This window comes from Echiichthys vipera, assembly GCF_963691815.1.
Source record: "Echiichthys vipera genome assembly, chromosome: 23".
Taxonomy (NCBI): domain Eukaryota; kingdom Metazoa; phylum Chordata; class Actinopteri; order Perciformes; family Trachinidae; genus Echiichthys; species Echiichthys vipera.
This window is the reverse complement of record NC_139848.1, coordinates 5473475-5499679: the sequence shown is the minus strand read 5'-3', so window position 1 is coordinate 5499679 and position 26205 is coordinate 5473475. Positions and strand designations below refer to the sequence as shown.

General features: G+C 43.8%; 2 protein-coding genes across 2 annotated transcripts; both read right to left on the bottom strand.

Annotated features, from left to right (window-relative positions):
• Positions 1 to 6: 6 nt before the first annotated feature.
• bzw1a (basic leucine zipper and W2 domains 1a) lies at positions 7 to 6857 on the bottom strand. The gene is made up of 12 exons (XM_083938184.1): positions 6755 to 6857; positions 4970 to 5043; positions 4701 to 4877; positions 3868 to 3962; positions 3644 to 3709; positions 3346 to 3481; positions 3084 to 3193; positions 2820 to 2990; positions 2189 to 2335; positions 1214 to 1352; positions 883 to 1005; positions 7 to 622 (listed from the first exon to the last, which is right to left on the bottom strand). Exons 2-12 carry the CDS (start codon positions 5031 to 5033, stop codon positions 591 to 593), a joined length of 1260 nt encoding a protein of 419 aa, XP_083794310.1. The 5' UTR covers positions 5034 to 5043; positions 6755 to 6857; the 3' UTR covers positions 7 to 590.
• Positions 6858 to 7654: 797 nt separating this feature from the next.
• Positions 7655 to 26197, bottom strand: aox6 (aldehyde oxidase 6; the record flags this gene model as incomplete). The annotated part of the gene is made up of 35 exons (XM_083937614.1): positions 7655 to 8701; positions 8896 to 9063; positions 10013 to 10201; positions 11064 to 11129; positions 11216 to 11330; positions 11409 to 11461; positions 11551 to 11625; positions 11943 to 12071; positions 13332 to 13427; positions 13639 to 13866; positions 13949 to 14140; positions 14216 to 14302; positions 14689 to 14776; positions 15437 to 15570; positions 15801 to 15925; positions 16135 to 16231; positions 16443 to 16565; positions 16744 to 16870; positions 16949 to 17118; positions 17285 to 17368; positions 17466 to 17628; positions 18365 to 18549; positions 18748 to 18857; positions 18968 to 19061; positions 19238 to 19389; positions 19570 to 19662; positions 19870 to 20011; positions 20875 to 20955; positions 21358 to 21423; positions 22173 to 22234; positions 22483 to 22609; positions 23485 to 23593; positions 25044 to 25140; positions 25268 to 25325; positions 26144 to 26197. 35 exons carry the CDS (start codon positions 26195 to 26197, stop codon positions 8651 to 8653), a joined length of 3990 nt encoding a protein of 1329 aa, XP_083793740.1. The 3' UTR covers positions 7655 to 8650.
• Positions 26198 to 26205: the final 8 nt, after the last annotated feature.

Below are 26205 nucleotides of genomic sequence, written 5' to 3'. Positions count from 1 at the left end.
ACAGTCTAACCATTTCAGTAATCTTTATTTTCATAAAAAAGTCAATTGGTTTGTATCAGATTAAAGAAAGTAGAAACCAATAATAATCAGTTAGCTGGCGAGGCATCATACAGGGGGACCCACCAGAGTGATCGAGACACGCGGTACAGGTTTACCCAAAAGTCAAGAGGAGTTAACACCCAACAGGAGCCAAAACATGAGCTGTGCAAAATCAAAGAGTCAGGAGAGAAAAAGGAAACATTGGCAAAGTCGCATTTTTGTCGGCCTCACAGTCGCGAACTTGAATATCAAACAAATCGTGGTTATGATTCACAGGAGCGACGGCCATCGGGATCACGTGGAATGTTTTGTATCCAAATTAAAGAAGGAAGTACAATGATGGCAAAAGTAATAAAATAAAACAAAAGGATTCATAATTTTCCGCTTCCACGTGGAGCCGGGACACCTAAACACGTTAGGTTGTTTCATTTTGAGTGGAAGGGTGTGTGTTTGGGCATGAAGTGGTAGAAAAAAGACTTTTACTGCTCCTGTTGCTGTTGGTAAAAAAGAAAAACCGAAAAAAGGGGGGAGCTCATCTGGCGGTGGAGGTTTTAGTCAGTTTCTTCTTCGTCTGACTCCGACTCTGCAGAGAAAGATTGATCAAAATGATCATTAGAGTGTTTTAATTCAATTCAGTTTTATTTACAGTGCCAAATCCTAACCAAAGTTATATCTCAGGACACTTTACAGAGTAGGTAAAGACCACACTCTATGACTTATTTATGATTTACAGAGACCCAACGATTCCCCCGTAGAGTACGGTGGCAACGAAAACCTTCACTATAACAGACAGGAACGTCAGACAGACAATGTTAGGGTCAGACCAGATGTATCATTTCTTACCTTCTTCTGCATTTTTGAGCCACTCCACAAACTTTTTCATCTGCTCAAGGAAAACGCTCTTCCCCTTGGCAACATGGGCATCTGTGTACCACTTCAGTATGGCCTCTTCGCTCAATACATCCGCTGTTTGGAGGGAAAACAACAGAGTCAAGACTGTGATCACACAACTAGTCAGCACACACTCAGTGCCTGAGATGTGCCCTGGCAAAGGATCACTTGAAGAAAAATGGTGGATTGGTGGCAAGTATCTCAGAATAGTGCAGCTTCTCAAACACTCAAAAGCTGTGTGCAGAGGCTAAAGACAAGCATGGGTTAAAAACGTGACACCAACCTTTATAGAGGAGCACCACAATCTTCTGAAAGGCTTTCATGAAGTGGATGTTGTCGTAGCAATACTCCTGGATCTTCAGCAGCAGGCTGTACTCAGAGAGACCCTGGGAGGTGAAGGCTTTCAGCAGAAGGCTGTATTGCTGCAGAAACGGAAAACTGTCAGAGACGGAGATGCTCTCAGCCAGCTCTCTTAGGAGTTAGTATGTATGTTGGTGCATTGAGGCATATTGATAAACAGCTGAATGAGTTCCTCTTCATGCTACAGCAGTTTTATTTTACAACTGTTCCTGTTCCCACCTCGCTACTTTCACACCCGTCTTAATCATCACATCAATGGTACAAACTCCACTAACACAAACTTAACTAATCCCCCTTTATCGTCATTTATGACCCACTGGAGGTGCAGTGGCGTCTGTATCTGCAGAGACGCTGCCCTCTACCTGGACTTTATTATGTTAAGATGGACAGGGACATTTGTAGGTGTACGTTTTAACCCCCAGCTGATAACCGCACGCTGGGTGGGCAGCCCTGTGATTCCCACCGCAGCTTTATGGCACCTGCCCCCTCAGTGTTATACTGACAGAGGGAACAAGGCATCTTCTCTGTTACCAACACACAAATAGAAGTTCTGCATTGACTCATTTTCCCATCGTGCAGCACCTTGCAGCAGGGTTGTTTGTTCAGTTGTGCTTTGACCATAATCAAGAGCTCTCGCTCTCTCTCTCTGGATAAGTGTGACACAATGATTCCTCCTAAATTTACTCACTTCATTCCTTTACTACAGAAAAAGCAATGTTAAGTTAATAATGCCAGAGATTCTGCTACAATTTAGTAACATGAAACACCCCCACTCCAAACATGCTACGGTTAGATGAAACAAAGTAAATCAATTGAAATAAGAGAAGTGAGCTACTCTCAACTGTATACAAGGCTTTTAAACCACTTCCAGGGCATGCATATAAACAACTCGGCATACCTTCAAGTGTTTGATGGCTTGTTCGGTCACCAGCTCTTCTTTCTTGTTCCACTCCACGCAGCTCATCACGCTGGTCCAGATGATGCTGATCATGGCCTGCTCAGAGAGGTTGGACTTTTTCATCTCCTCTTTGGTGAAGGCAATAATCTGAAGCAACAGGGAAGAAAACACTGCACGGTTAGAGTTTCTTCTTGGCCACTAAACATCACATCCACACCCAGGAAAAGGGGGAAATAGACACTGATTTGCACCATGTAAAGCCACACAAGGCTCAGTACGGCATACGAGGGATATTACAGTTAAGAGTTGAGGCAGTGACACACTTATCACCATCATGCCTCTCATAACACCAGCCAACTGCTAATTTTGTATTTAACTCCTTGACTCGCTGTGCTGCTGCATTTGTTATTGTGCTGTTCAGCATCTACTTCCTGAACTGCTAGTGTCAGTCACAGAAATGTATGCAACATGGCAGGGGGGAGGTGTGTGCGCTACCAAGGCTGAACAATAATGACATTCAGGCCTTCACCTGCACCAACTGAGACATTTAACAGGATGACAGCTTCTGTCAGCTTGCTGTATCCTTGCTTTATGATCTGATGTTTAACCTTCAACACTACAGCAACCTCACCTCCTTCTGAGGGTCACCGCGGGACATCTGCTCCTGGAGCTCCTTCTGCAGCTCTTTGCGGGCACCGATGGATTGCTGGTTACGGGCAAAGTCGGACAGCTCCTTCAGCCCGGCATCGGTAAAGTACTTAGAAAAATGCTCGCAGCTGCGTTTGTTGGCGGGAAAGAGCTCCTGTGGGGCAGATACAATTCCAGGTCAGAAACAGCTCAAATCTGAAATACTGTGTAAGAAAACAAAAAGTTAATTTTCCAAAAGTTAATTTACCATCAGCCTGTTGTCCATGCCGACTTTGCGGAGACTGCCAGCAACAGAGTTGATGTCCTTCTCATTGATCCATGACTTGAAGAGTTTGACAGCGAAGGCTGCAGATACTCCTAAACAAACAGACAAGAAGTTGGGTTTGTGTTGTAACTCACTGAATACAAAGTCTCCGACGCTGACGGCAAATATAAGCACAGAATAAACATTTTGGGAAACTTAAACAAAAGGAAGCTTTCTTGCTCATTTCTAAAGAATGTCTCCTAACCCTCTTTGACGAGGTTCTCGTTGTAGAGGCTGTTGAGGATGGAGGCTGATATGTTGCCGTTGGCCAGCAGGATACCCGTCAGCATGGCCAGTTTGTTGCGCTCAGACTCCGTGAACCCCTTTAGAAACAGCAGCAACTACAGAGAACAGGAAGAAAAGCAATGACATTTTAGGGTATGAGCTGCAGCTTTTACTGTTTTACATTATGTGTCATTGTTGCTTTGGCAACATTGCCAAAGAAGTTCCTTTACTCAAAAGCAGGTCTTTTATCCTGTTAAAAAAAAAAAAAACACACTCACCTTCTTGATCTCCTCTTCGAAACCCTTCTCCAGGTACTTGTAACGCCTGATCAGCTTGTTAAAGACCTATTTTAAGACATTAAGTTAGCTCAGCGCTTTAACACATAATGAAATCAAATAGATTACTGGTTGCTTTTCCCGTATCTGAATTAAAAGAGTAATGGGAAGACAATCATGCAAACATCGTTGATCCATAACTAACAGCAACCATGAGTGCCGTCTACCTGAGCATATGCTTGCATCGTCTCCAGGTCTTCTTGTGCCGTAAAGAGGCAGAACTCAGTGCGGGTCATGTCATCAGATAGAGTCCCGCCTGGGGCTGCAGGAGAGAAATAGAAATGTCTTTACAAGTCAAAACCTAAGCCTCCTGCTTTAACAACACGGGCCCTCCACTTCCTGCCCACGTTACATTGAACTCTTAACACCTGCTTTACATGATGGGTCATAGGAGTACTCAAAACATTTTTGCATTAAATACCGAAACAAGCGAAAAGAATGTTAGGATTTATTCATTTACAGGTAAGTGTTTCCTTACATTAACTACTTAGCCACTGATATGCTCCCACTACTTAAGCCTTCTAATCACTAAGATCCTCTGAGGCCAATCTGTTGGTGGTTGGCAGAGTAAAGTCAAATCAAGGGAAAGCATCTTTCAGTCATTATGCAACAAACAGCTGGAATAAGCTTTCTTTCACCCACTCTGACCACTTTTAAAACTAGACTGAACACTTTTATGTTCACCGTAGCTTTCTGCTAAATCTTTGCACTTTTAACGGCCACACCGTTTTTATTCTCTTTGTCTTTCTGTAATGCATTTTAATTCATGACATGTTGTGCTGTGAAGCACTTTGAGTCTGCCTTGTGTATGAAAAGTGCTATACAAATAAAGTTGCCTTGCCATTAGGTAGTGCAGACCTAGAACAATGTACAATAATTAAAAATGCATGCATTTACACCACCACCAACGACGATCTCTAATGCCCTTTAAATAACTATTATATAAAAGGGAACATGTATGTGCTTTATTAAAACTTAGTTTAGGTTTTTGACAACTCACCCAGCATTCCACCAGCCACCAGGATGTCAAAGAGTGTCTCTGCATACCGACGGTAGTCAAGCTTGGCGCCAGAGGCATCAAGGAATTTCGCGACCGCTTCCAAATCAGAGCCAGTTTGATTCAAGCCTTGTACGATACTTTCTTGAAACTGAGTAGGGTCAAATCTCTCCTTTTCATCTGTAGAAAAAAGACCGTGGATTACAAAAAAACGCCAGTAAAAAGGGCAATACTTGAGCATAGTTAGACACGTAAAAACAGGAAACACAAACCTCTTTTCCGCGTTTTGAACCGCTGGCCTGTTAGCGTCGGCTTTTGCTGCTTTTGATTACTCATAAAAGACACCCTGAAAAAAGCACAACACACAGGTATTTAATGTTTACTATGTGCAGAATGCATGTGCCGTGAGTTCCCCATTGTAAAATTATTCTCAGGTAACACGTTTGAAACATCACACACCCAAGAGCCACACGGTTGCACATGCTATCTTTTCATAAACCTCGCCACTGACCTCACAAACACCCTCCTGCCACTCAATAAGAAAACTGTCAAATTAGATTTAACTTCTATGTAACTGGTTGTGTTGACAGATGGTATTGCTTTATGTTAACCTCTGTGATATCTGCAAATACCAAAGAATCATATTGTAATCTGATAAAACATTTGCACATTCAATCAACAGAAGCAAACCAGCAAAATAACTAACTTTATCCTTATAACAAGTATTTTAGTGCGTTTTTGTATTTCATGAAAATGTCTGTTCATTACATTGTGCACACAATGATAAATTCAATTCACAATTGCATACATTTAAACATTTGCATGCATGGAAAGGAGCAGATAATACACTTCTTATATTTGTCTGCAGCTTTTCAACACGACACAAACCCCTGATTCCCCCGACCCTCGCACAGTTCTCACCAAATTTTCACGTTTATACAATACATGCATCAAGCTAATCGTCAAGTTTATATGATTCAAAATGTTTAGTTAAGTACAATCTTTTAAAGTGAAAAATATTCAGACAACAGTTTTACCCCTTTAACAGATGATTTGCTTTAATGTTTTTTTGTGCACGCTGATGTTTAAAGCTAAACTTCCTCCTGTGATTTGTAATCTCTGATGTTAAAAAACAACAACTTTTGTATGTTTCTAGCTTTAAACATTACCAATAACATCTGCACTTCTATAATGTTTTTGAGTTTTGCAACCAGACATGGATGGGACTTCAGATTTAGACACTGAATTTTGTGATTGTCACAGGACAAATTAACACGAGAAGTGTGGGTTTCAGGTAAACTTGGATGACACAATGTTTAAAATCAGTTTAAAAAACAAAGTTACAGGAGGACCTTTTTATAATTGCACATACAAACGCAATGCATTGTTGTGTCTATGTTAAACTTAAAGAGGTCAGAGTGTGATCTAGACCTACTCTATAAAGTGTCCTATAATAACTTTTGTTATGATTTGGCACTGTAAATAAAATGTAATTGAGTTCAATACAGACAAAAGACCATGCAATGGAGCTAATGGGTGCTGGTAGCAGTCATCTTTTGGGAAACTAGTAGAGTTTAAACCTTCATCACTCTGCAGCAGATTTTTTGTGGATGTTTGAGTGGTAAAAATAAGCAACTGCTCGTTTATAATGAGGAATTCCCCAACTACTGCTTGCTAATTCTAGGTTAGCATCGGCTAACTCTGGGCCTCACCATGCGCCGAGCCTGGGCTGGTTAACCAGGCCCGCTAGCTGGCTAACAATGCCTCTAAATTTCTAAAATAAGTGGTCACACACAAGAAAAACACAATGAGCTAAGCTGCCATTGAAAGCAACTTCCTGTCAGGTGCCATAAAGTTAAATAAACATCGAGGCAGGTACATGAGCTGTAACGAGGCTAACGCTAAGTTAGCTAGCTGCAGTGGAGTTAGCATGATCACACTACACACTACCTAGTAAAATCGTTATCTTTCACTCTCTTATTCGATGTGTTAAAGTATTTACGGTTGAGTTAAAGTGCGGGACAACACCAGGAAGATGGAAGTGTAATAATACTCACCGAAAGTAATGCAGATAAAAAACGGTTGATAACCAGGGACCCAAACTAACCGTCGACTCTCTCAGCGGCCCAAACAAAAAGACCTTTCCGTCAGGACTTCCGAAGGCTCCGCCCTCTGCGCATGCGCCATTTAAAGGGACTTCCCGTTCAAGGAAAAAATAAAAATGCTATTTTTTTATTTTTATTTCATTAATTAAATTAAAATTTCCTAAATGACGGCACTCCCTCTCTTCAACATTGGGTTAAAAAGCCTTATAGAAATGTGCACACCTGTCAAATGTACATTAGCTTAGCATATATTTATATATAATAGATATATATTGGTATATTTTCTTGTTTTTTTATTTTTAATGATTGCTCTTTAGTGAACAACCCTTTTGTATATATATATCAGCACCCATTAGCCCCATATATGTATATGTGTGTGTGTGAATATGAATAGAAAAACAGCACTGTCATGTTTTTTAAAGGCTTGTTTACAAAAAGATAATTATCCAAAGCATTTAAATACGATAAATCTTGAGTGTTGATTACAGCAGCTGGAGTCTCAGCAAGATGGAGGGATGTGTCATTTGCCAGTAAGTCAAATTACTGAATTATATACAGTATATATATATATATATATATATATATATATATATATGCCACCGTACTCCACGAGGGAATTGTTGAGTCTATGTAAATCATAGATAAGTCATATTGTGTGGTCTTTACTTAGTCTCTAAAGATTCAAGATTCAGATTCAAGCAGCTTTATTTATCCAGAGGGAAATGATTGTGCAACAGTTTCAATACAAAGATGGGAAAGGATCAGAGTGACAATAAGCATAAAAACATAAATCAAATCAAAATAAAGCATAAAACATCAAATAAATCAAACAATAACTAATGTGACAGTGCAACGGACATCGTGGTTAAACGCAGGTTTATACAATATACAACATAAAGTGTCCTGAGATAACTTTTGTTATGATTTGGCACTATAAATAAAATCGAATCATATATATTGGTACATTTTCTTGTTTCTTATTTTTAATGATTCCTCTTTTGTTGCTGTATTAATGCAAATGTCCCAGTTTTCTGGAGTAATAAATCAAAAGGCTGGTTTATAACACACTTAGATAAAAGACAACACATGACAGAGAGAAATGGATTACAAGAGAAAATGACGTTATATGGTTTAAAACCAAGTGTCCTTTAACAACTATAGACGGGTCTCCACAGCTTGTGTTGACAGCGTGTCGTGCTAAAGCTCCTGTTTGGATTTCATTTTAAGAGTCTTTGATCTGGCAAAGAAATGGATTTATATGATTTCTGATAAGATCAAAGTTACTCCTGCAGCCGTAAACATTTCATGAGCACTTCACCATCTGGGTGTCTTATACCTATACCTATACCTACCTATTATATCTTATGTATAATGCCCACTGCTGCAGCAGACAGTTTCATTCATCAGGCAGGTGTGTGTCAGAATCAGCTTTAATGGACAATTAAGTGTGAACACATACAAGGAATTTGACTTTAGCTTTTTGTCACTCAGAGTGTCCCCATTAATAGAGTTGGTGCGTGCAAGTGCATGCACCAGGAACAGCAGATTTCAATGATTTATATAATAAATGAGCTTATTTCAGAGGCTTAATGTTCAGTTCTGCACTGGCGTCAGAGCCAATCCGCAAATCTAGGTTCAATTATTCATTCTTATTATTGAAGTGGGGAAACTGTAGGATAAGCGTAAGATTAAAAACAAAAATAATGTATTGTTATAAATACATGTGCAATTAACTTATTCAATTAGCCTCTAGAGTATCAGTGTACGGCTTCATTATTGTTGGTTACGTTCAGGTCGGTCAGTCGAGCTTTAGTTTAAATAAAAAACCAAACAAAACCAGATTTCGTCTCAGATGTTTAAGGCCCACGGTTTGAATGACCCTGGTTTGCTTGCTGGGATCTGAAAACAAAATAAAACAACAAACAAACCAAAACAATCAACATAAATTTAAAAAATGATGATTTTAATTTGCTTTGTATCGTAAACCTGAAAAGATTAAGTCAATAAAAATGTCAACTAATGTCAAAATCCACGCTGGGAGAATCTTAGTAAAAGGTGCTGAGAGAAAGATAAAAAAACAAACACGCATTTACCTTCTGAGTGAACGGGGAGGAACAGGCCAGGCAGGCCCTCTCTGGTGTCACAGGGCTGTCCAGGGCGAACGGGCCGACTACACCGGTCTCTGAGCGGACTGCAGCCACAGCGTCTTTGATGGCGAAGAACACTGAACTGCCCAAGAACAGGATAGGTTCCCCAATTCCCTGCAGAGCGAAATAATTATCCGTAACACTACTTGTGACATACACTGTAGATCAGGGGTGGGCAATTCCGGTCCTGGAGAGCCACTGTCCTGCATGTTTTAGGTTTCTCCCTGCCATAAAACACCTGAAGGCGCATTCACACTGTCCTTCCGTACCGTGCCCAAACAGGTTTTACGGGTAAAGCCTAGTGCGTTTGACCAGTGCAACTGCTCCGCGCCTAGCTGCGGCCAGCTGGCCGCCCACGCCCCGTTTGAGAGAGGTGGGCTTTTGTAAAGCGTGTTTGCGCGTGTACGAGCACGAGCAGGAGGCCTACGGCGGTTCTGAGGTCATTTCCTGTGCGCCTGTTGGGACATAGAAAAAAGAAAGAGGGACCATGCGTGGACATTTAAAACAATGGCGGTGAAAGGTTCACGTTGGTGTGATGCGGAGGTGGAGTGTTTACTGCAGATATGGTCGATGAAAAGATTCAAAAACAGTCGACAACACGCACAAAAACTCAGAGGTCTATGGAAAGATCTGGAAACAAAGCCACACATTGCCATGACGTCATCAATGCGTGTGACGTGTTACGGCGTGATGACGTAGACAGCAAGAAGCATTCGCTGAGGCCCAGGTAGTGTGAGTACAAACGGGCCTGGAGGGTGGGACAAGGACCCTAAAGCACGGGGCACGGGACGGAGGCACAGTGGGAGTGTGCCCTTAGACTCAGGTGTGTTGGAGCAGGGAGAAACCTAAAACATGCAGGACAGTGACCCTCCAGGACCGGAATTGCCCACCCCTGCTGTGAATTGACAGCAGGAACCAGAGAAACAACAGACAGAATAAACCTATGGACAAGTGAGTCTTGAGACACGACCACCAAAAGAAAGAATAAGCAAGGACGGAGAGACAGAAAGAAAGAAAAACTAGAAAATGAGGGTGTATATATATGTAGATCATGACCTCCGACCTTTGAGGAGTAGATGGCGTGGGGGTTATCGGAGTCTGGCAGCAGATAGACGTTGAAGCGCAGCGGCACATCGCACACCGCAGGGATCTTATACTGAGATGGACCTCGAGTGTACAGGAGCCCAGACGGGGAAAACTTCAACTCCTCCAGAGTGTAGAGACCCAAACCCTGCATGAACGCGCCTTCAATCTGAGAGGAGGAGGGAGGAGAAAAGAAAAGGAAGATGGAGAGAAGAGAGTTTGATGAAAGAAGAAAGAGAGAAAATGGCCCTTAGCAATGTTGTTCTTTTTAAGCTGATTATGTTCTGCTTAATGATGCTGCTATAGGCCGAGTCTGCCGGGGGATAACACTGTTCCTGATCCTCTGAGCTTCTCTCCTCTCTGTCTGTATCATTCATGTCTCATCAACGCATGTTACTAATTCAACTTCTTCCCCGGAGTTGTTTGTGCTTTGCTCAGGTCTCTGCTGATCGTGGTGGTGCCTGCTGCCGTGGTCCTGCATGTCGCTTCCTGCTGCTGTTATAATCTATAACCTTAGCTGTGCTTGTTTCTACTATTCTGCTGTGTTAATAAGTCATAACATATAAGTCATATTCACATTACTATAGATATTATTATAGTTACTGGAAGTGTGTCTGTCTCTGTCTTTGTGTCTGTCTTTGTGTCTCTCTGTCCATCTGTCCGTCTTTTCTCTCTCTCTCTCTCCTTCTCTTCCTCTCTCCGGTGCAGACAGATGTCCGTCCTCCACAGAGCTGGGTCTGTCTGACGTTCCTGTCTGTTATAGTGAAGGTTTTCAACGCCACCGTACTCTACGGGAGAATTGTTGGGTCTGTGTAAATCATAAATAAGTCATAGAGTGTGGTTTTTACCTGCTCTGTAAAGTGTCCTGAGAGAACTTTGGTTAGGTTATACCTTTGTTGCAGCTTAAACCTGGATAAAATGTAAATGTTTGAACCCTTTGTTATAGTTGCATATCTGTTCCTTATGGAAGTTACAAGGTCTCATATTTTGTCCTTTTCTGCCTTTCCAGTTGACAACAGAGTAGTACTCACCTGGCCTATGTCCACCGAGGGGTTCACACTTTTACCGATGTCCACCACAATGTCTGTCCTCACAGTCTACATGACAAAATAAACAATTTATGAAGATTTCCCTCCGTTACAATCAGACAAAAAATGTTGAGATGAGATGGTTCAGTTCTGACCCTGTAGTCTCCCGTGAGGCAGTCCAGCTCCACCTCACAGCAACACACTGCGAACGTAAAGTAAGCGTACGGCTGCCCCTCCATCTTGTCCCAGTCCATGTAAAGATCCGGACCTCTGAGGATACACAGCAAGATGTTACGGTCACTTGATAAACAAACACATCACATCAAACTAAATCTATTTCTGTCGTACCTGTAGAATCCAGTAGCTGATAAACTGATTTTCGCAAAAAATGCCGCGTTGACCTGAATACAAATGAAATTACTATTTTTCTCTGTCATCAAAGGCTGTAAATCCCCCATAAATGATCTTTTCCTTTCTTATCAAAGTGTACCCAGCTCTCCCATGATCCTCCGGGGTTCTTCTTCCTGACTGGCTCCAGTCGTTGGAACAGAGTCTCGCAGGCAATCTGGAGAAAGGAAAAAAGAAAATACTTGTATGCGTAGGTTTTCTCCGGGTAGTTGCCCATAGGTGTGAATGGTTGTCTGCCTCTGTTCGTCTCTATGTGTCCTGTGATAGACTGGCGTCCTGTCCAGGGTGGACCCCGCCTTACGCCCAATGTCAGCTGGGATCGGCTCCAGCCCCTTGCGACCCCGACAGGGACAAGAGGTTGAAGATGAATGAATGAATGAATGTATTGAAACATGAACGACGAATCTGCACACATTTATCTGCAGCAGTAATACAGAATAGTTTATGGCTTCAAAAGCAGGAACTGGACTTTACCTTGACAGCCATGCCGTTGGCATCTGTGCCGAAGGAGGCGGCAGAGGGGCAGGTGTTGGGAACAGTGTTGGTGCTGGTTTCACTGATGTAGATTTTAGAGGGCGGGATATGAAGCTCCCGACTCGCCACCTAAGAGCAAAAAGGAAACAAGCCTTAAAGGACAGTACGAGCTGCTCTTAAGACGAAATGTATTCTTAAAACCCACTTACACAGTTTTCCGGAAGATTCTGACATTCAACAATGTCATGTGGGATTTATTCTGACAATATGGTCTAACACTCAGGGCGCACTCACACTGTCCATCTGTACCGTGCCCAAACAGGTTCCACGGGTAAAGTCTAGTTCCTTTGACCAGGGTGAGTTCAACCGTACCGTGCCTACGAGCCCGTTTGGAAGAGGTGGGCTTTTGTAAAGCACGTTTGCACATGTACGAGCACAAGTGTGCGCACGTGTATGAGCACGAGCGTGCGCATGTGTACGAGCACGAGGCCTACGGCAGTTCTGAGGTCATTTCATGCGTGGACATTTAAAACAATGGTGGTGAAAGGTTCACGTTGGTGTGATGCGGAGGTGGAGTGTTTACTGCAGATTTGGTCGATGAAAAGATTCAAAAACAGTCGACAACACGCACAAAAACTCAGAGGTCTACGGAAAGATCTGGAAACAAAGCCACACATCGCCATGACGTCATCAATGCGTGTGACGTGTTACGGCGTGATGACGTATAGGCAGCAAGAAGCATTCGCCGAGGCCCAGGTAGTGTGAGTACAAACGGGCCTGGAGGGGGGGACAAGGACCCTAAAGCCTGGGGCACGGGACGGGCGGACAGTGTGAGTGCGCCCTAACACTTTGGTTTACATCAGTAATGTTTGTTGAGAACCATACAATCAAAAAATGGTGATTGATGAGCTATTTATAGGCCCAACGTAGGTCTTTTTCTTGTCTTTATTGACAGCTGAAGAAAGACGGGGAGAGAGGGGGATGCTCCACCTTCTTTGGACTTTTGTTTGGGCCTTCTTGACTTTATTCTCCCAACCTTCCTTTTCCATTTCTGTGTGTGGCTGTGTGCAGACTTCGAATTTACGCTGACAATGGGATTCATCATAAACTATTTTTACCTTTCTTAAGAAGAAATGTAATAAAACAAACATCTGACATTGTTAGGCTGCTATGAAGGTAAAGAGAGATACCATATTTTGAAGGTTTCAGTTGGGGACACTGTCATGAAATGTGCCTGGATTCTTCTAACTACATTTGTGTGAATGCTACGACCAAAAAGTAAAATCTATCATTAAATGTAACATTACTTGGAGTCTGTGAATGTGTGAATGCTCCTAACCGACACTAAATTTACAGATAAAGTAAGTATAAGGGTCTTTGTCACAGTACCTGTTGCATTTTAGTGTGGAGACCCTGACCCATCTCAGTCCCACCATGAGTGACCAGAACAGAGCCGTCTTTATAGATGTGGACCAGTGCTCCAGCCTTTTGCACACACAAAAGAAGCACACGATCACCATCACGCTACAAGAACTTTGGGTTTCATGACTGGAGGAAAGACGCTATATGAATTAAGTTTGGTATAATCCTTAGTACCCATATAAGCCAGTATACTGTAGGTCAGAAAATATTGTAACAGTTAAGAAAAACCCGATGTGTGCATGACTAAAACTGTTGAAGCTAAAATCCCACACACCTGGTTTAAGAAGCTCTCTGCAAATGCAATCCCGTATTTAATGGGGATCATGGACATCCCCCTCTTTTTCCAGCGGTTCTGCAGGTTAAACTGGTCGACAGCTCTGCGGCGAGTGCTGTAGTCAGACTTGACCTTACATTCCTCCCAGCAGCTCAGCATGTTCTCTGGGCTGAACTCAAACTTGTAGTGGGTGATTGACGGCCCCTCGTACATGTTTATCTCCCGAACCTGGATTTGAAAACAGAAATGAGTGATGCTGTGCCGTTTCTGTTCATTTAACCATCGGCATGCGTACGCCACGGGATATGACCTGGTCTGCAGGGCGTCCCAGCAGCATGGCCACGTCGTTGACTATGTTCTCCATGACGATGATGCTCTGGGGCACGCCGAAGCCCCTGAAAGCGGTGTTGGAGGGCAGGTTGGTCCTGCAGGCGGCAGCATGACCTTTTAAGTTGGGAATGTTGTAGGCGTTGTCAAAGTGAAGCAGGATTTTTTCAACTACCTGCGAGCAGAAGAAAAATCGATGACGACAGAGCACATTTTTTTCTCTGACTTCATAATAACCGGTTTTACCAACCAGAGGAGATTCATCGACAGTGTTGCCAGCATTGATGTAGTATTGGACATCTGCAGCCACGATCTTCCCATCGTTCATGAAACCCACCTGAAACAAAAACAAACAAACATCAGGGTTTCTAAACATCTCCACCTGTTGGATCAATCATTAAACCAAAGTTTGGTCTGAGTGTTACCAACCAACGTCCTTTGTATGCACTTAAAAAGTAAAAGCAAATGGATGATTTAAAACAGTGGCTCATAACTCTTAAATTGAAACACAGTCTGTCAGATTGTGACCTCCCCATGACAGGTATGAGCAGTTCAACTGAGGTGCTGCGGTTTTCCTTCTCAGATTGTTTAGCATGAAGGAAGTGAAGTGTTTAATCATCTTTTTATTCCTTGAATAATCCTGTAACCTGTCATATTTATCTTGAATTTAAAGTTTTATCTTGAGAGCTTTGCTGAAATGAAAGCCGCAGTATGTTGTTGTACTTTGTATTTTGCCAGGACAGGGTGACGGCCTCCTGAGATCAACATGTCCTCTCCTCGCTCCAGGACACAGCGGACTGCACGATTGGTCCTGAACAGAAAATACAAAACAATTAGAAAAAGAAGAAATCAGGATCTTTTGGATGTTAAGCACATTCGGTCATTTGGTCAATTGTGACTTAGGGCGCACTCACACTGTCCATTTGTACCGTGCCCAAACAGGTTCGACGGCTAAAGTCTGGTTCCTTTGACCAGTGTGAGTGCAACTGTACCGCGTCCAGGAGCAGCACGCTTGCCGTCCACGGCCCGTTTGGTAGAGGTGGGCTTTTGTAAAGCACGTTTGCACATGTACGAGCACGAGCGTGCGCACGTGTACGAGCACGAGGCCTATGGCGGTTCTGAGGTCATTTCCTGTGCGCCTGTTGGGACGTAGAAAAAGAAGGAGGGACCATGCGCGGACACTTAAAACAATGGCGGTGAAAGGTTCACGTTAGTGTGATGCGGAGGTGGAGTGTTTACTGCAGATTTGGTCGATGAAAAGATTCTCTATCTACGGAAAGATCTGGAAACAAAGCCACGCATCGCCGTGACGTCATCAATGCGTGTGACGTGTTACGGCGTGATGACGTATAGGCAGCAAGAAGCATTCTCCGAGGCCCAGGTAGTGTGAGTACAAACGGGCCTGGAGGGGGGGACAAGGACCCTAAAGCACGGGGCACGGGAGGGAGGCACAGTGGGAGGGCGCCCTTACTTCCACGCAGCCACCGAGGTAATACAAGCCAGTATCGCAGTTTTAACGACCTTCCCACCGAAAGCTCCGCCTATCCTTTTGACGTGACAGGTGACTCTGTTGGACGGGATGCCCAACGTCTCGGCGATTGCATCCTGCAGTCGGGGAAAGTGAGACAAAGCAAACAATCCACATCTCCTCTGATTTAGAGATGTTAACGAAGCAATACTTTGTCACTAATCACACATTTATGAGATGATGAATACAATCTATTATTAAAAAAGTCAACAAACAACCATAAAATTACATATTTATGCGATATGAGTTAACACAGCCATTAAAAAGCCGACCGTGATGTACAAGGGTTATCAAACTATGTGTGTACCTGAGTTAACGTTGGCCACTGTGTGGAAACGTAAGCTTTGAACTCCGTCTCCTCACCAACAGGAACAACCAGCATGCTCTGGGTCTCCATGTAGAAATGCTCCTGGCCACCCATTCGAAACTCTCCTGTGGAAACGAATAAAGAACACAGCACACAGGTAAAATCACGCACATTTAAATATTATCACCCGTGCTTTAAGAATGACCTCTGAATAACTCCCACTCACTCCCACATTGCTCCCAAATGTTAATGCTTTGGTTAAGTTTCTTGTAATTATTTAAAGATTTTATTGAAACCAACATGTTTAAGCACATAATAGAAAGCAGACGTGTACCTTCATGAACCTGATCAACAGTTTTAAAGGCTTCAGTCACATTCCCTTTCTCTATCGTCCTCCGATGCTCAAAGAAAGACGACTTCTCAATGGCTTCCTGTCATAGAGAGACAAAAGTAGGAGGGTATTTAAGCCATAGAGCAGACATCTAATGCTGCACAGTGCATTTCTCATCTGGTGCAAGTTGTATTCAAAGAGAATAAATAGGTCAGGCTTAGACAGAAGGAAATGTAGTGGTACATTCACAGAAACATAGCGTCTGTTGGATCGGTTTGATAACAGTAACAGCTGTGCTGGTCTCCACAGACCTCCTGGGTAAAAACTGGGTCAGGCAGGTCTTCATAGCTGATCTTCACAGATGCTGCTCCTCGTTTGGCGTGTGCTCTCGTATCAGCGACCACTGCACATATCATCTGACCAATGCAGGACACCTGCAGGAAAAAATACAGTCAGCAGTGGAAATTAAATGTACATTTTACTAAATATTCCTTGGCGTTTTTGCCCCTTTTGGAACTTTAGCTCAGAGTTTTACTTTTGAGGCCACAGATTATACACATGTACGTACACACACAATCATAAAGAAGGGATATGCACACACTCACGCTCTACCTCAGTCTCTGCAAGCAACTCCTCTTCATAACCAAGCATTTTCCGAACTTTCTGCCCTGGAATATCTTTGGCCGTGATGACATCCACAACACCAGGAACACGCAGAGCCTCACTCACATCCAGCCCTCTGTTGGATAAAAGAAACATTTCAAACGAGAAGTAAAACAAACAAGTGTGTCAGAGATCATTCTCCATCTCTCTTTACATGATTTTAGCATGTGGTCGAGAGCTGGTGACCAGAGCCAGGAAGAGCTCTCCGTCTGATCTGGGGATGTCATCACAGTACACGGCCTCGCCTGTGGCCTGGCTGATGGCAGAGCGATGCATGATGGGACGTCCCACTGGGTCCTGGTCACTCTGGTCTTTTGATACATGCTGAAGAAGAAGAAGAAGAAGAAGAGGAAGAGGAGAAGGCAGGTTTGTTCACTGTAAGTGTGGGTTGATGAAAGGAAACACAAGCTTGTTTACCGCTAAGTAGGGTTTTTTTTACAGAGGGTATTAAAACTGTATTAAAAGATTTGAATGCAGGATATTTTGTTACCTGGAACTCCTGCAGGCTGGGTTGGATCTCTCTGGGTAACGGCTGGATCTTCATTTTCTCAGGAAGCTCATCTGTAATCACATTCTGTACACAGAAACTGGTATCAATGCCTTGCAGGATCTACCATGTGGAATTGCATTGTCAGGATATTTGAGGCTAATCGAACAATGGAAAGTTTTACCATTTCTCTAAGTTTCTGCAGGACCTCCAAGTTAAATTTGAAGAGGAAACTGAGAGTCAAAGAGCGACGGAACTGCACTTTTCCTCCAGGAGTCGAAGGAGGGAGTACCAACTCATCCAGGAGGACATCATAGGCCCTGCTGAGGGTCTCATCATCCCAAGGCCTGAAGGAAACACTCGCTCAGGTCAAGCCAGGATTATGATGCTTTCTGGTTTCAGTGCACCAAGAGGGCGCGCACATGTTGAGGAAAGAAAGGAGGAAGGAAGAAAAGAAGGGGCAGAAGGAATGAAAGAGAGGTGTAAGCATTAAGAAAATAGGCTGGAAACAATGAATCAAGGTGAACGTGGAAGGAAACAGAGGAACAGAGGACATAAATAAGACAGAAGCTAGGAGTCATGACCAAAAGAACCAGGTCGCGGGTACAAGCGGCCGAAATGTGTTTCCTCAGGAGGGGGGCTGGAGTCTCCCTTAGAGAGAGGGGGAGAAGTTCAGCATCCGTGAGGAACTCGGAGTAGAGCCGCTGCTCCTTTGCGTTGAAAGGAGCCAGTTGAGGTGGTTCAGGATCATCTGGTAAGGATGAACCCTGGGCGCCTCCCTAGGGAGGTGTTCCAGGCACGTCCAGCTGGGAGGAGGCCTCGGGGAAGACCCAGGACCAGGTGGAAAGATTAGATCTCCACACTGGCCTGGGAATGCCTCAGGATCCCCCAGTTAGAGCTGGTTAATGTGGCCTGAGAAAGGGAAGTTTGGGGTCCCCTGCTAAAGCTTCTGCCCCCGCGACCCGACCCCGGATAAGCGGATGAAGATGAGATGAGAATGAGATGAGAAGCTAGGAAACCAGAAAAGATAAGGAAATGAAAAGCAAGAAATGAGGGATTCAAGCAAGATAAAATGGCTCGGACCTTGTGAAGATAGCTGCGCAGGTCTTGGTGGCACTGACAGTGGTGGGCCCCATTCCTCCATAGTAAATACTGACGTCCTGAACCACCCTGGACCCCTGTGAGAAAAACACTCTCATCCCGGTCGTCACTGTGGAGAAGGAGCTCTCCTTCCTGGGAGCCTGGCGGAAAGCTCGAACAAACTCTCCCTGCCACCAGAGACAGAGAAAGGAGTAATCCGTAAAGTTCTTACACACATAAATGTTTTAACATTTTATCAGCTGTTCAGTTAATAGTGTATTTTGCTTTGATTGGAATACAAATAAGAAGAGCTAGGGAAGAATAGCAGCTGTGAGCAACCTTATATAAAGACACAACAACTGTCAGAAAGGATATACAGTATGTACCTTTCTGGAGAAGGGAATGAAGACAGAAACAATGATCTCTCCTGGCTCCAGGATGGTTTTTCCAAAGCTCACAAAGAAGTCTTGATTCAGGGGAACCTCTCGTTTTGCTCCTGGTTAATCAGGAGGGAGGAGAAGTAAACACGTTTGACATGAATCGACATTTCTCTACAGCCACAGAGTTTCCTAACCACATCTTAAAACCAACAAACAAACAACTTACCATTTGAAATTACGCTCACTTTGCAGTTCCCAGCTGCCAAAACAGGGTTCAGGTCTGAGTTTGGGCACGCACTCATGATGTTGCCCCCAAGAGACTATACATGCAAAAGCAAAGTCATCAGATATATACATTCACAGGATTTTACTCACAAGATTTCATCTAAATTCCTGGAAATCTTTGGACAGATACTTCCCACATCTTACGTCATTCGTCTCTGATTTAATATATTATAATATATTTATTAGTAGAGTTGAAGTGAAGTCTCCTTACAGCAACGTTGCGTATCTGCTGGCTTCCCAAGTTCCCAAGCTGATGGCTCAGGGCTCTGAACAGCTCGGTCTTCTCCTCCGGAAACTGGGGAACCAACTTCTCCAAAAGAGCCCGCACTTCAGTAAGACTGCAGCCTGCTCCCACCCAAACACCTGCAGAGGAGCGAGTATGTTACCTGACAACGCTACAAGTTCTTTTCATACGTTTTCTGCTGAGTCTCATGAGCCTCCAGGACAGGACACATGCAGAGGAGTTTAAAAAAATCCCATAAATACTAGAAATCTTCTGCACTTGCAAGCAGAATTATTGTCCGTATGACAAACTCAACCCACCGTGTGGTGTCTGAGTGACCTGAAACAGATCCATAACTCTGGTCGGAGATATTATCAGTGGATGCAGGATGCCCTTGAACTTCATATCTGGACCTTCAACACAAAGCAGAGTGGGAGTGGGACAACTTGCAGTAGATAATAATGTAGAATAACATAACAGCAAGTTTACCAGTACAATGAAAACCTTCTAACATCATCATGGCCCTATGAAGAACACCTCTTTTAAACATGACCACTGAGTAAATGATGAGACATTTGAGTAAGTCGGCAGAAAGGGCAGAAACTCAATCACCAGCTCACCTATGTTGGTGTTTCCCACGACAAGCGGAGCATTAGGGTGAGTGGTCTTGAGCTGGACCAGCTCCTCCAGAGAGGCGGGGGACACCCAGCTCATCCTCTCCCCATGAAAGGTGAGTGTTTGTGGGTTCTGTTCTGCCATTAACTGTGGAGAATGTGGCATTTTATCATTAAAATTACAATTAAAAGTACTTTGTGGACTTGAGATACTCATGCAACATTTGTATAATTAAAACTTATGGAGGGAAAAAATTACTTAAAGTCATAATCTGTAAGATTTGAGATACGTTGAGTTTATGTTTCCCTCTTAAATCCACACACACACATTTCTGTTACACCTCTGCCCTCACTGTACTACAAGCCTGATTTAGAAGTTCGATTCCCGATTACAATGAAACGCAGCATAACTGTCAGTGACGGGCTCCAGCGGCAAACCGACCGTTGTCAGCAGCGTCCCTAACATGGCGGCGTGTTTCCATTCAGACACAGACAAACACACACACACACACACACACACACACACACACACACACACACACACACACACACACACACACACACACACACACACACACACACACACACACACACACACACACACACACACACACACACACACACACACACACACACACACACACACACACACACACACACACACACACACACACACACACACACACACACACACACACTTCTGCCCTTACTAAAATTCTGACTCAGAAGTTGGAAGATCCAGATTTCAGATGACAAGTGAACGCAGCATAACTGGCCGCTGACACACACACAGACACACACCCACACAATTAGTTGATTTATTTCTAATATCCATTTCTGTTCCCCAGCATTTATTTCCATATTAATTTATTTTTATATTTATTTCCACATGTATTTTTTATTTATGTATTCCTGTATTTTTCATCTGCCACATACATTATTTTCTTTTAACAATAAGCCATGAAAATGAATATAATATTAATATTGTGTGTAAAAAACTGAAAGTCTTACGATCAGCTCAGGGGGGAAGATGAGCTCCTGTGTCGGGTCCAGAGGCAGAAACTCGTCCTTGTCGAATAACTTTGGCTTTTCCTGCCGCACATTAAGAACGGATGAAGAGCATGAACACAAGCGTGGAAATGTGATTCACCATGGCGTGATTATAGGAATGTTGTGTGAAGTAAAAGATTAAACTTCACCCTGCTATTCCTAGAAACGCACAAGGAGGTAACAACATTTATTATAACAAGTTCGATGACGACAAAAGGGAAGCGAAGAAAGATCAGAGAGGTTAAAAAGCAACAGAAGAGCAGAGGAAAAGGAAGAGATGAGAAGACAGAAAAGGGTAAAGAGAGAAAGAAAACAGTACAAAACAAAGGGGAAAGAGGAAAAAGCTAAAACGTGGAACAGATCAGGATGAAAAAGAAAGACGACTGCCAAGAGATAAACACTAGAAAGACTCAAAACAAGAAAAAGAAAATCAGTTGAACTCACATGCTCTGGTGCATCGAGGTTTTTCCCTCCGTCTGCGGCTCCGTTGGCTTGGCAGCAGTTGGCTTCCTGTTGGAATTGACTGAAGCAATTATCACGTTATCTTCTAATCATTAGATCAGAAGGATTCTCCACAGCCTCTCTGCGCTCTTTGCCATAAAACTTGAACCTCATGCACTGGGACAATAACCAGCCCTACCAACAGGTTACATTATAGTCGGATAGAAGTTCAGTTATTCCTGAATTATGCCAGGGGTGCGCTTTGTCACCAATCCTGTTTGTGATTTTCACAGACCAGAGCCGTAGTCCTGGTCCTGATGGCATCGTCGGTCAGTAACCTGCAGCACTCACTGGATCGGTTCACAGCCGAGTGTGAAATGGCCGGGATGAGGATCAGCACCTCTAAATCTGAGGTAGGGACTGAGTCCTGACCCCAGGTGAAGGAGTTCAAGTACCTCAGGATCATGTTCACTAGTGAGGGGACGATGGAGTGTGAGTTTGGCCGGAGAATCGGAGCAGCGGGGGCGGAGCTGCAGTAACGAAAAGAGAGCTGAGGAAGGCAAAGCTCTGGATCTACCGCTCAGTCCTGGTTCCTACCCTCACCTGTGGTCATGAAAGCTGGGTCAGGACCCAAAGAACGAGGTCGAGGGTACAAGCGGCCGAAACAGGTTTTCTCAGGAGGGGGGCTGGAGTCTCCCTTAGAGAGAGGGGGAGAAGGGAAAGGGAAGTTTGGGGTCCCCTGCTAAGGCTAGTGCCCCCGCGACCCGACCCCGGATAAGCGGTTGAAGATGTATTGGTTGTAGAGCTGAGTTGTGTACCTGACAGAAGGTCCTGCAGCCGTCAACAATGGGTCGATATCCGGTACACCGGCACAGATTTCCTGAAAAGCACACCATGAAGAGAGAACTTTGAGTTTGTATTCCTCTATGTAAGGTCAATGAGCAACTTAAGAAGGTCAAGATCACTTGGTGTGTTCACATGCATATAAAGAAATGGAGCATAACATGAATAAGGAACTGGTGCATCCCATCCTTGACTTTAATACTGCATCACCCCCTTCTCAGTGTTACACAGCTCTAAACATTATTTATAATAGATGTCAGGCAAAAACAAAACAAGCTAACATACCAGCTAGAGCCTGCGTAATGTCCTCCATGGTGGGCTGAGGCTTGTTCCTCAGCAGCGTGTACATGGACATCACCATTCCTGGAGTGCAGAAGCCGCACTGGGAGCCATGAGCCTTCGCTATCCGCTCCTACAACACCATCCACAGTTTAGGGCCTTGAAATGACTTTGGCTAAGGTGTGTTTTTGCATTTAACAGGATGTTTGGTTGGGGCTGCACACCTGAAGGGAGCTGTTTTTACATACAGTACTTGTACACTGTATGTAAGAACAACTGCTGCTTGTGCTAGTTAGCTTAAGAACAATGTGATTCCTTATGACGGTAGGGGCCGACTGGGTCCATGATCACATTATTATTGCATTGAATTGCTATACCTACAGTTCAGTGCAGGGTGTATCAGCAAAAAATGATATTTCGAATACTTATACTAACTATTATACTAGGAAACTACGTCTGCATCATGACCGAAAGAACCAGGTCGCGGGTCCAAGAGGCCGAAATGTATTTCCTCAGGAGGGGGGCTGGAGTCTCCCTTCGAGAGAGGGGGAGATGTTCAGCGTCCGTGAGGAACTCGGAGTAGAGCCGCTGCTCCTTTGTGTTGAAAGGAGCCAGTTGAGGTGGTTCAGGATCATCTGGTAAGGATGAACCCTGGGCGCCTCCCTAGGGAGGTGTTCCAGGCACGTCCAGCTGGGAGGAGGCCTCGGGGAAGACCCAGGACCAGGTGGAGAGATTAGATCTCCACACTGGCCTGGGAACGACTCGGGATGCCCCAGTTAGAGGTGGTTAATGTGGCCCTGGAAAGGGAAGTTTGGGGTCCCCTGCTAAAGCTGCTGCCCCAGCGACCCGACCCCGGATAAGAGGCTGAAGATGAGATGAGATGAACTACTTCTGCACATCTTGGGGCTGAACATGGGCTGGTAAAAGCTTCTTGTGTAAAACAAACAAGAGGCCCTCAGCACATAATGCTGAGATGCCCACGAGTAAAGCGTCGCAGGCAGCACTGACCTGCACAGGGTGGACCCTGGTCTTGGTGCTGCCGACGCCCTCCACCGTGGTGATGGCTGCTCCGTGAAGCTGGCAGAGCGGCAGGAGGCAGGCGTTGACTGAGTAATGTCTGACAGTATGGTGAAGAGAAACACATCCTGCAGAAAACATGTCAGTGTACTTCTGTCCTCCTCGCTTATACTACGAGCACTATGTTGTCTTTGTAACATACTTGATAACCAACCAAAGTCACTCTAGTGATGCAACAGTTTACTTACTATTACTGCAAACGTTATCACTGCTAATACTACCTGGCTTTAAGTAAACTGTAGATTAGGCCATCCAACATGTGATTATGAACAACAAATAATATGTGATGTTTTGGGCACACAGCATCAGTTTAAGGCTGAAATAAGCAAGTTTACATCTGTCTTACATTTGGATGTGTGTGTTTGTGATTAACTGTCTCCTCCTCTGCTACAGGGGAGTGAAGGAGTGAAACACACGTTGTGTTGGTTTGGTTTCAGGACGGAAAATTACCATTAACAGCCAAAAAAATCCTGTTAATCTTATCTGTGGATGTCCAAACCACTGTGGCAGATAACCAGCTCCCTTTTCAGCCTCCCCCTCGTTTCCTAAAAATCTAATTTAGATAGATAAAATGGCGACAGTTTGGTATTTTGGAATTTAACCAACCATGTTCGTGACTGAACACATTGATTTTCCAGTCTATGTTGCTCCCAGTTATTAATTTACAGACAACGGTAGGTGTTTAGCAGACTTTAAAGGGGGTTGTATGAGGATATTACTCATATAGTAGATGACCATCATAAAATGTTTATGTCAAAGGGACACTGGTGGCTTTGAAGAGAGCATAGATGGAGCCACTTTCAGTTCCCTCTTGAAAAGGGCTGTGACGGCAAGGTTAAGCTGTGAAAATATTCTAAATACAGCATACACTTTAAACTGTATATAATATATATATATATTTATATATATTTTTTTTTTTAGGGGGCTATATATTCATTCATTCATTCATCTTTAACCGCTAGTCCCTGTCGGGGTCGCGGGGGGCTGAAGCCGATCCCAGCTGACATCAGGCGTGAGGCGGGGTCCCCCCTGGACAGGACGCCAGTCTATCACAGGACACATAGAGACGAACAGAGACAGACAACCATTCACACCTACGGGTGATTTAGAGTCATCAATGAACCGAACACCTGCACGTCTTTGGACTGTGGGAGGAAACCGGAGAACCCGGAGAAAACCCACGCAGACACGGGGAGAACATGCAAACTCCACACAGAAGGGCCCCAGCCGGGATTCGAAACAGAAACCCTCTTGTTGTGAGGCAACAGTGTCATCTGTCCGTCATCATTAGTCATCACGCAAACCCTAACTAAACTAGTAACGTATACTATGATAGTTTGGAATTGGGATGCACTCTACAAAACTCAATCTGTCACATAATAACTGAGTTCTGTCTGGAATATTAAAATGATTGTTAAGAGGTCACAACTGGTGTGATCGAGTCGATCAGGGTCAAGGAGCAGGACCGTGTCCTTCATCGTAAAGGATACGTGATGGTTTTGGTGGCAGGTTGGTAGCGTGACAACATGACTGTGCAAGCCCCGCAGCCGCCCCCGCCGCAGCCATACTTGGTCCCAGTTAACCTCACTGAGGTAGCAGTCAAGGAAGTAACCAGGGGGTGTTGAAACCTGAAGGTGGCGCTCACATCGACATTAAATTCAATCATGACACTGTATGTGTGTGAGGGTGGGGTTGAAGCTGATGGGAAGGATACGCTGCTCTCTGAGGAAGGACAACAGCGTGGTTTCAGGGTCTGCGTGGTTCTCCGTAACCTGTTTTTCACAGAAAACACATTTCATGAGTGTCCTCAGCTCTAAAACAGAATCCACACACACTCAAACTTCAAAGATATTTCACATCAGTTCCCATGTCAGGCTGAATCTTTTCCTTGTATTTTATTTCTGAGCTGGAGCTATTTAAGGACAGGACGGTGCCTCACAGCCTCTTACCAAAAACTATTCATATTATAGTGCGTCTACATGGCTTTGATTGATTTGTTTAAGTGCTATCTGTGCACATTCACATCTATACAGTCACAATCTGCAGTAATCCTACACATCTGCTTCAGTTTAAACCCAGTTTGTGTTTATTTTTTATTACAATTTGCCCCAAAATAACCCCAAAATAACTCTGATAAATAACCCTGATAAATAACCCTGACAAAAGCACTCTAGCTACTGATTGACAGACTGCAGTGACCTTTGAACAACCTACTGTTCTTGCAGCTCTTGCTTTCTTTTCTTTAAAACACACTATGTGACCAGATTTAAAGTTATTATCACATACTGCATGTTTGCATTAAATGCTGAAATGGCAGACAGTTGTGGACAGTAGCAGTGTCTTAATGGAGCTCTTATTTTGTAAAGCTATTCGCCCTTTTCCTGTCACAGAAACTACTTTAACGCTTATTTAATGTTTCCAAATGCAGGACACTGTTATTTACGGAGTTATACGAGTCACAAATACAACTTTAATCGTTAGTGGAAACTCATTTGCAGCTTAAAAACAGATTCTTCTGGCTGAAACCATAAGGATAAATAACACTACAACACAATAAGCTGTTTATGACATGACTAAATGCTAAACTTACCTTTCTCCCGTTGATAAAGAAGCACAAAACATCTCCTTTTTTCTCTGAAGACATCTTTGAAG